Here is an 11,317-nt window from a genome sequence, read left to right on the forward strand (position 1 = left end):
AATTTTTATGTGGATCACCGTTGGAGGGCGGATACTTAGATGCCTCATGAAAATTAGATTAGCGTTACAGATATTCTTCTGATCCAAATTTATTTTATTATACTTTGATTGATATAGTCAAGAGTTTCTGAAAATTGAGATTTTCGATGCATCAGATGTTTTTAATGAAAATTTTAAACACCTAATCCTTCCACTGCACCACCGGAACTCAACATCCTCTCCCAAAGGTAATCGCCCACCTGTCTCCAAACCACCCTCATCCTAGGGCAGCGCAGGATAGCATGTTCCGCAAACTCATCTTCTATCCCACAAATCAGACACAAGATCAGAACCTCCATGCCTCGCTCCCAAAGTAAAGTTTGAGTAGGGAGCCGATCTCAAGCAAGCTTCCAAAGAAAAGTCCGCACCTGAGGATGAGCAGGGACTCTCCAAATCCAGGTGGCCTCAATCTGTCTGAAATGCAGCGGGGTATATAAACGGTAAAGGTCTCTTAAAAAAACCTTCGAGCAGGAGGAGCAACCCCAGACCCTCGCATCCTATGTAGGGTGCACCGAAAGTGGGATGGCAAGGATCCATTCCGTAAGTGGCCTCCCAAAGGAGCGAGCAGGGACTCTCCAAATCTAGGTGGCCTCAATCTGTCTGAAATGCAGCGGGGTATATAAACGGTAAAGGTCTCTTAAAAAAACCTTCGAGCAGGAGGAGCAACCCCAGACCCTCGCATCCTATGTAGGGTGCACCGAAAATGGGATGGCAAGGATCCATTCCGTAAGTGGCCTCCCAAAGGAGCGAGTGATCTCCTATACTCTCCAGCCCAAAGCATCAGCAGTGATGAGGTCAGACACCCACGTGTGGTTTTCCATCTCGATGCTCACAAAGGTCGGCCAGTAAGATAGAGGACAGCTAGAGACCCAGGCGTCCTGGATCACCGCGACTGAGTGACCATCGCCTATCAAATATCTGACCTGCTCCATCACCTTGGGCCCCAGAGCACAAATTTCCCTCCAGATGAAGGAGCACTCTCTAGCCGGCTGGATGGGGGTCCCCTGGCTCCACTCACTATAGCGGGCTCGCATCACAATGCTTCACAAATAGTCCGACTGGAGCAAAAACCTAACAGCATGTTTGGCAATCAAAGCCTCCCTCCTCACTAATAAGGAATAGATCCCCAGGCCACCATCCCGCAAAGACTAACACACAACCTCCTAGGAGAGCAGATGGAGTGGATGACGATCGTGCCCAGATCCCTAGAGGAAGTTGCCAAGCTGCTGATCCATCCATCTAATACAAGCAACAGAGACAATCGTATTGGCCAGGAGGTAGATAGGAACTGAGCTCAGCACCGATCTCACCAAGGTCATCCTACTGATGAAAGAGAGGGTGCTGACCTGCCAGCCCTTGCATGCTTTTGATGGATCACTCCATTATGTGCTTTTGGAATGGAACAAGAATTTTCTCCAATCTTTGTAAAAATCTTGCTCCATGAATTATTATACATATTATAGATGTTTTATTTACCATAATGTCAAAACAACTCAATATATTCCATCCAACATCAGAATTGCTTGTGGGGCTTGCAAGATCGAGTTCAGACCAGGTGCAGTACTATACATTACCATTTTTTCCTATCATCCTTGTTGTAGATTTGTACCTCGGCCTCGGCTCTGACCGAGCTATAGGAGATAGATGCCGGTAGGTATACAGATGTGATGGAGATGAAGGCCATCGGATGCACCCCATCAACAGTGGTTCTCGACTCCTCGACTTCGGATGATCTATTTTAGGTCGTCCCCCACCGATCTATCCTAGATTGTCTGAGATCGATACACACCCTACGGCCTCCATGACCAATCTCAGCTGACCTACTATAGCTTGCACATTGCCAACCTATCTTAACCAACTTAAAATCGAATGTCGGCTCCACGGACTCCAGAACCTCAACACAGGATGACCTATTATAGTTCGTCCTTGGCCGAGCTGAACTCACCAGATCCGTCTCTCCTTCAAATTGAAAAAGTTCAGATAGAGTAAAATTCTTTTGTAATCAAGTCTCCCGTAAAAGAAAAATATCTTATCCGAATCAATCTATATGACAAATTTGAGAATTATCAGGACTCCAAGATGGATACAACTCAAACTTCTTTCCTATAAATAAAGGCTCCGGGATCCTCTAAAGTACGCAATCGACTCCTCGCTCTCTCCTCTCATTGTTCTCCATCTCCTGATTTGAGCATCGAAGGATCTTCATTGGAGAATGCCCCCAGTGAGGATTTTTTTTGCAGGTGTTCGGATGAAGCTCCAGTGGCGGTTTTCACCTCGACTATATCACCTCGATGATCGACCTCAAGTAGAGAGATCGACAGCAATACTTGGCACTAGAGGAAAGACTCCTCGATCGATTTCGAGATTTTATTTCGAGAGGAGAGAGCTCGCCATCAGCCACCACGAGGATTTAGAGGGGTGCATCAAATGCATCGCAATGCTCTAACAATCGATGGATCACAACATCCAACAGATCAATGCACCACCACCATCGATTCAAGAGAATCCACCACCAGCAACACCGACAGCACCAGCAACACCGACAATCTCCAAGGATCAATATAATAGTCTCATCCAGCAGGTGCAAGCACTTTCGACTGCAGTAAGAGAAATACAACAGAATAGCAAGCCTCATCCTATCCTAGAAAATCTGTAGTCGGTCGGAGGGAGATCAGCAGACTGACCTCCCTATAGCTCGAGGGTGAGAGCCAGTCGTCATAGCCAACCTAAAAGTCCACCTCGCTATAGACCTAGGCGGTCACCTACCCCAGTTTCCAGAAGGAATTTTACTCCGAATCATACTTCTCCTCGGTATCGCCCAACTTGGGAGAACGATCTGAAAAGGAGGTTCCAGAAGATGCAACGATGGATTGACGCACTCCAGGCACTGAAGCAGTCGGATGATGATCTGGGGTTCAACATCGACCCACCATTTACACAAAAAATTATGAATGAACCCTTATCGCCTCAGTTTAAGATGTCTCAGATGGAGCCCTACGATGGGATTACCGATCCGGTAGACTATCTGAAGAATTTTCGAACTTTTATGCTTCTGCAAGGGACTAATGATGCGACTCTCTGTCGAGCTTTTTCTTCGACTCTGAGGAAGGTTGCTCGTCATTGATACTCCAACCTGCAGCCAAACTCTATAGACTCCTTCAATCAGTTGAGCCGATTGTTCGTCGCACACTTCGTCAGTAGTCGCCGACAGCGACAAAACTCAAACTTTCTTATTACAATCAAGCAAAAAGAGAACGTCCACGATTATATCTACTGTTTTAATGCTGCAACTCTGGAAGTTCGAAATCTGAATCAATCCGTGACGATGACCGTATTGAAGGTCGGACTCCTTCAGAACGACCTCCTCTTCTCCCTCAATCTCAACTATTCAAAAGACTTTACCACAATGTTGGAGCGACAGAGAACTATGCTCAAACTGAAAAAATCTAAGATCGGCGGGGGGGAGAACCCCGATGAGGGATCACAGCCGACGAACTGGAGACTGCCATCTCTAATATTATTGACTCTGAGGACAATACAGTTCTAAGGTGTTCATTGGTTAGGGAATAAGTAAAGAGCTGTACGAGATTATATACTTTGGAGGCTCTTATCTGTGGACTGGACCCTGGAAGTATGCAATACTAATTCCTGTCTCCTTCCATTACCATTGGTGCTGCAGATTGTAGGCTGTTGCCTCTTAAATATTTTTGGTATATAATAAATGGTCTCCACCTGTGACACTAACTATAAAGCTACTATTCTGGTGAGTGGTTGCCAGTTAATATTCTAGGGATAAGAATCAAATTAGAGTATCATACAGTGTTTCTCTTTTTTAATCTTTTGATAACTCCATGCTAGCTAAAAAGGAGCACATTGCTCCACATCTCATCCTCTTATGTAGCATGCTTGCTCAAGAACTTTCTTCCTCGCCAGGTGTTGCGTTGTCGAGGTATTACTAGGATATCATCGGAAGCCGGCCCCGGGTCCAACCTATGTTGGTAATCCAGCTAAGTTGTGACCTCCCCTCCCCAGCCAGGTTCTGAACTCCCCTCCCCTGCGTGCAAACATCATGAACAAGTCCTGGTGCCTGCAATTTGAAATTAAGTTAATGCATTAATGTCATGCTAACAAAATCCACCGCAATTTCCCGTGCCAGCATGGCAGGAAGGGATTAGCGCAATCCAAGAAGATAAGCATCATTAATGAGAAATATTGGCAGGGATAAGTTATCTGTGGATAAAATTCATTGAAGGTTGAAAAAAGATACCCAATTGCGAGAGAAGATTCGCAGATCAGAAAGTCCTAAAACTAATAAAATCTTTAGTAGATGAAGCTTACTCACCTATTAGCTCACCCGATTTCTCCGTATATGCAGTGATTGCCACCTCCAGGGCATGCATGATATTCCTAACCAGAGCTTGTTCTGGATTGTTCTTGATTTCTCCGTATATTCAATTCTGGAACACCCATTTCAAAGGGAATCAGTAGTTGCAAGAGCATTGGAGTAAGGCTGGAAGAGAGACTCCAAGTCACTGGACCATTAGCCAAAGAGCTTCCTTCACTGCCCAATCAGCAGGCACAATACGAAGCCTGCCTTCCGCAATGTTGAATAGCTTATTTTAGCGAGCAGGCCTTTTACACAAGGTAGACCTATTCAGCACATAATCTTTTATATATGTAGCAAAGGAACACATAAATGAAGTAAATGATACATGATCATCATTCGTGAAAGCCTATTTATGAAGGCACACAAACACACTCCAGTGAAATGCATGCATCATTCGGTCATTACCATGCATCTCGATGCCATTTTTTCTATTATAAAAAATGAAATAAAATGATACCTGGGATTGATTCGAACTGTAAAAGCTCCAGAATAAATCAACTAGATTCAAAACCAAGAACTCCAAATGAGAAGTCCCAGCCTCAGTTAAGCTACATGAAAGTTAACCTGTAAGAGAATATATCTAAGTCCCTTATGCAGTCTAACATTCATTCCTCTCACAAAATCTTCACATAGTTCTCTTTATGTCAAGTTAGGTCTAGCTGCCAGCAAGATCAGGTTTCCATTTTCCGAATGACCAGGGGAAGATCAGACTGCATAAGTGCAGCTTCAAAGCCTTAGTTGCAACAAATGGATGTACCGTGATTAACAATAAGGATTTCAACAATGATCAAAAGCAAAAACATTCAAAATATTTTTGAGATTTTACAATATATCATAGGCTCGCTCAATAAACAAACAATGATAGAATGGCATCAATAAGAAAAGAATAGAAAAACATGGACGTTCCACATCACAAGTAATTTTTGGGCAAGTGCTCCATCTAAATCGTCATGACTACAGCAGCAGCATGACACTGTAGGCTAGGGAGCTACTTTGAATAGGCCCCAAAAGTGGAAAATCTTGGGAACCACTCCCTCAAAGTCCAAAAGAAAAGGAAAGAAAACATGTTCTTTCCTAGCTCCGTCTTCTTAATCGCCTGATGCCCATGACAAAAAAAAGCATCAATCGTTCCATATATCGGGAAGACATACACCTAAGCATTATCCAGAAGTTATAAAATCAGGCCTAACTAGTATCATTTAGATTATACTTCATTTTTGTGAGCAAAGAATCACATTTAACCGTATGTAAATTTCCTCAGCTCATCAGCAATTTTGGATGGTGCAAACAATTAAGCAAACTCTACAGCCACTGGTTAGGTCTAATATTAAAGCATGACGTATGATAGTTTGTCATTCTTTCGGTGGCGCCTCATACTTCTTTGAAGTCACCGAGTTGTCCTTGAGACTTTGACGGGCTTAAATTATAACTAATTACTTCCTTTTGAGGATGATTTATTTAAAAAAGAAAAAAGAAAGATTTACAGAATAAGTTGCACTTGAACCCCAATTTCTTTCAAGGATAGTTTACAGAGTGATCTCTTTTTTTTCTTGATGAGATACAGAGTGGTCTCTAACAAGCTAAATGTTGAAGCTAATTATTCAAAGTTCATGTTGTGTTCACATGGCAAAATTTGCCAAAATTGATGATCATCCGCACAAAGCAGATAAACAAATGGCTAGTAGAAAAAAAAATCAGTTTGGAAGAAAGGAATAAACGTAGGAACCACTTCATCTGTTACAAATTTAAAGCTTTTTATTGGGGAAATAAAATGGGGCTCAAGATTGTTTACATAAAATTTTAGTAAAGTACAACACTATGTACCATATTAAAAGTTCAACTTACAGTCCTTTTAGAAGAACAGTACTATAATTTAGATAAAGCAAATTAAAGTCATGGTAGCCAGGACTAGTTGGTCAAAGAATAGAAATCTCATCAATTATCAAAGAGGTGTCAGGTCAGTACACAATATAAGGCTCCTACAATTAAAGCTTATGACACAAAATTAAGATGGCATAACACCTTTGATATACCAACACACTTGAAAATTGCAATTTAATTATTCATGCAGAATGAAACCATGCTCCAAAATAGCGGGCTTAAAGGTCGCTATAATTACATTTATGAAATCTAGACCATCTTCAATGGCATCCAATGTTGCTAAAAACCTCCCTTTATTAAACCACATTTGGCATATTCTAGGAGAAAAGCTTAAAGGTTCACTCCATCCAGAGTCTTAAAATACAAATAGGCAAATAATTGTGACATACCTGTGAAGACAGCAAGCAACTAGAAGCTCAGAGTACACTGCAATATTCACAACCTTTACCTTTATCTTTGAACATATTCTACACCATTTTACTTGCTGATGTCAATGAGTATCAATTAAAGTTTCAGCTACCAAAGATGCTACATGTCACAGCTAATATTGGTCAAGGACCCATTTGTCAGACAAGTGGTCAGTTAAGTCAGTTTCAGATGATTTATTGTTTAGAATCAACTTTGGTCACTTCGGAAACACCTTTAATAATTTTACTTTTGAACAAAACTTGAAAGTTACTTTTGAACAAACCTTGACTAAATGCATCTAAAATCAAATGGTTTAAATTTAGGGGAAATAAATCTTGCAATGGTGCACAGAGAAAATCCTATTTCTACATTCTGTTTCAAATTAGTTGATTTAAAAATATGACGTTTCATTAATAACATTCTTTTCCATAAGAATACATATGTAATATTTCCAATGGAATCATCAAGTTTCAAAGCCTTAGATGCTTCTTTGAAAATATTTAATCCCTTTCAAGCATGTAGCACGTCCACTCATATCAAAGTTGATAACAGTGAATGTCCAACATCTCGTCTCAATATGGATGAACATCAAAAACACATTTATAAACTACTTTGAGTCTAAAGCTTCAACTTAACTATTTACTCTCATGGTATAAACAAATATCTCAATATGGATGAACATCAAAAACACATTTATGAACTACTTTGAGTCTAAAGCTTCAACTTAACTATTTATTCCTACGACGTAAACAAATATCTGAAATGAGAGACAAATAAAAAGGTTTTCTAGAATTAATAATGATAGTCAACTAATTTCCCAAGTACAGGTACAACTGAAAAATTTTTAAATGAAAAATTATAGAATGACAAAAGGCTGGAGGTAACCGTTTGATTTAAGTATTACGTGCAAGCAGAAACTGTATCAAATTGTACGAGTACTAACTTACCAACCTTGAGTGCACTAATGCCATCCTGTCTCAACTCCATAACATTTAACCAAATGATCTTATATCTAAGAAAATGCATCATGCATTCGCAAGCAGACATTATATTCATTAAAATGTGAACATAACTTTCCTTAAAGCTTATAATACATTACATAGCTTCAATTACTAGTTTGTTTAAATATCGCCCAAGACGACCATGAGGTGTTCCACTTGATATCTCTCGTCATCATTGTCTAAGAACAAGGGCATTCTTCAACCCACCTACATATAAAATGAAGTATCTTCTAGTTGTTCTATCTATTCTATTCAAATATGCATGAAACTTTTGCACTCCACATGTACCAAAAATCGCAACATTGTCTTTAAGCCATCCCTATAATCATCTTAAGTCATCTTGATGAGGAAATTGTCTAAATTCTTCCTTATTTTGGACTAGCCAAGGTAAATCACCATTTTGGTGGAACAATGCCCATATATCTGCGGAGCTTTTGCAAATATCTATGATCCCTTGATTGGGCATGACAGCACATGCAGCTAGGAACAAGATTGACACTACCAAGACAAGCATTAGTAAAAAATTTATCAAGAGCTTCCCTCTACATAAATGCTTAAGTTCAAGCCAGATGACATGCATCTATAACTTTTCTTGCTTGATTGATTCAATAGAAATTTATTCAGCAATAGCTTGTTGTTGCAGATTTCTTGCCCCCCTTGGCTACAGCAGATAGTCTCATCCATCCTTCACTACCATGAGATAAGCACTCCCTCGATTTTTACATCCTCAACAAACCATCCTTGCAAAGCAATAAAATGCTAGCTAATGCCTGAAATAATAGAAACCTATGACCTTCATTTGCTCAATGCTTTCTAACAGCAATTAGGCATGGCTGTTAAACAATCAGTATCATGTTAATCCTCAACTCATTTATATGGAATAACTGTATCGAAATATCATTGATCAATATCAAGACTCGATGAAAAACAAGATAAAAAGTCTTTACGAAGATAGAAGAAGATAGGAGAAAATAGAATGACTTTCTCTGAATATATTCCTATCAGTTCCACCCAGAAATGAAGCAAAATACACAGTTTTCATGTAAAGCATTAGAGAAACACAAATCATACATCTGCATATCACTAAATTTGTCACTAGTCCGGATAAGAAATTAATTTTCCACTACAAAGTGCTCAAAAGTGCCTCATAAATAGCAATTCAAACACAATAACTATGAAGAATATTAGGATTCCAACATTAGAGACCCTGGAAATGAAAGGAAAGCTGACTGATCACTCCATCTTTTGAGGAAAAGAGTACAGGATTTGCCTACCTAAAAATCAATAACAAAAGAAGACAAAATTTTATAAATGAACTACCTTTTAAATACCCATGCAACTTTCTCCAAAAAATTTAGAGCTTCTTCTGAGGTTTCAAGGGGATCTTTCCATAAGCCATGAGCCTCGACCGGGACAGTTTCAATTCAGCCTGTCGGTGCCTTCTTCTACTGCGCCTAGACAATTGATTAGGTTCACCATTTGCTTCCTCTGGTTCTGTTTTCTATTTTTCCTTCTCTGGCTCTGTAGATCTTGGGCCTCCCTTTGTCCTCTGCTTCTTACCAGTCTTCTGGGCATCTGTTTTTCCCCCGTGAAGGATCAAATCCTTCTTCAACTTCTGGTGATATGTCAGCTTCCACTCCATCTCCCTATATGGTGCTAACCTCTTCAGGGAAACATATTGGTTCAAATCCTTGTCATTAGCCACTAAAAGCTCTTCAGGGGGCAAGCCATATCTATTAGCTGAAGCAGACTTGTACTTGAACCAGAGTCTTCAGGTCTCCAATTGTATCTTCATAAACCAACTTATGATACTCCTCCAACTCTTTATCAAGCTCAACTTTCTCCTTAAGAGAGATTTTACGCTTCCTCTTCCTCTTACCCCCCTCCTTTTGTGGCTCTTCTTCCACATTCTCTCTCACTGCCTTGATCCCCTCATTAGATCCATCAACACCCCAACCTTTCGGAAGCCCAAGCAATTCATCTTCCTTAACAAAATCTGGCCTCTCCAAATCACCCTCGTCATTGCTTCCAAGCCCTGGATCAGCATCCTCGGCATCATAATAATCTACATCAAACATTTCTTTCATCTTCTTATCATACTCCTCTGGGTCGAAATCTTCCTCTAGATCCTCTTCATCCAGCTTGCAGAACCCATCATCTCCAATCCCTGCAATCATCCGAATCTTCTCGAGCTTCTCCTGGATCTCCTTCTTCTTCAGATTCTTCAAGTGCTTCAGCTCCTCCTTCCTCTCAAACTCAGCCTGCGCCATCCTCTCCTCCTTGCTCTTCCTCTCCAGCTTCCTGCTCCTCGTCTTCCTCACCGACCCTTCAATAAACCTCGAGTGACCCAGAACTCGGTCTGCCTCCCCTTCCTCGTGCCGGAAATTGTATTCCACCTCATACCTATCCTGCTTGTCCAGCTCATCCTCGTCCTCTGAAACATCAATGTCATAAAAGGACGGCTTTTCGTCCTTATCCTTCATCGCTCACGACCTCTGGAGAAAATAGTTCTTCAGAAACAAATCATCGTCGTTCAATCCATCATCTTTCCCAAAGTAATCATCCAATTTCTTGCTACGCTCATCGGCGTCCTCATCAACCTCCTTCACAACCGCCTCCTTCTCTTTAATGATATCGCCATCATCCTCAGACACGGCTTCTGCTTCCTCTTTCTCCGCCGCCTCCAGGAATGCCTTGAGACCATCCTCCTGCTCGACCTTGCGGTTATCTTTTAGTGGCTTCTCATCGAATTCCGGTCCTTATTCGATCAAATGCTGGGCCATGACATCCTTCAGATACTAAGGTCTCTCCTTTTTCGCAGCTTTGGGCTTCTCCTCCCCCGCCTCTTCATCGGATGAGTAGATTTGTGCATCTTTTTGGAGGATACTGGGGTCCTTCTTTCGATCCCTGACGAGGGCATTGAAGAACTGGAGGTCCCTCTTACCGGAGTCGACGGGATCGTCGTCGCCGTCATCTGACTAGGACTCGCCCTCGTCGAAGTCGTCGGAGTTGCCGGCGAGGCCACGCTTCTTGAGCTCCTCATACCTCTGGAGGGCCTCCCGCTTCTTATTGTTCTCCAATCGCCGGGCGTACTGCTGGTCGACCTCGATCTTGGAGAGGTCGACGTCGTCGGCGCGCGGATCGCAGGAGTCGAAGAGATCGATCCCCATCGCCGAGAGGAGATTTGGATCGAGGTCGAAACCCTGGAGAGCTGATCGCCCAGCAACTGAGGCGCGAGCCAGCTATTAATCTTTTAATGTCGGCAACAATCGAATTCGATCTCTATCATTTATCCGCCTGCACAGCTCTCGAAACAGTCATTGTGCGGTCCAACGGTCGACGTCGCGAACGAAGACCAATCATCCCTTCCGCGAAAGATACAACGGGAACAAGAGGTGATACAGGGAGGGGGAAGGCAATATGAGCTTGGGGTGGCTCCATGGTAAGGTCGGGCGTGGATGATGCGGCCGGGCCCGCATCAGTCTATAGCACCAAATGTAGCAAAATACAAAATTTTTTTATGCACCTTAGATGGTACAAAAAATTCGACATGAAATATACCATCTTATTCGATTGATCTATATAGTCATCATTTTTTAAT

The 11,317-nt window shown here is 41.7% G+C and overlaps 1 protein-coding gene across 1 annotated transcript; it reads right to left on the reverse strand.

The window, feature by feature from the left end:
- Positions 1 to 3,810: 3,810 nt before the first annotated feature.
- LOC105032099 (uncharacterized) lies at positions 3,811 to 11,088 on the reverse strand. The gene is given in 3 exon segments (XM_073244617.1): positions 3,811 to 4,126; positions 4,382 to 9,478; positions 9,480 to 11,088. Coding segments are annotated over 2 exon segments (1,815 nt in total). The 5' UTR covers positions 10,887 to 11,088; the 3' UTR covers positions 3,811 to 4,126; positions 4,382 to 9,070.
- Between the last annotated feature and the right edge of the window lie 229 nt (positions 11,089 to 11,317).

This window comes from Elaeis guineensis, chromosome 10 (assembly GCF_000442705.2).
Source record: "Elaeis guineensis isolate ETL-2024a chromosome 10, EG11, whole genome shotgun sequence".
NCBI lineage: Eukaryota > Viridiplantae > Streptophyta > Magnoliopsida > Arecales > Arecaceae > Elaeis > Elaeis guineensis.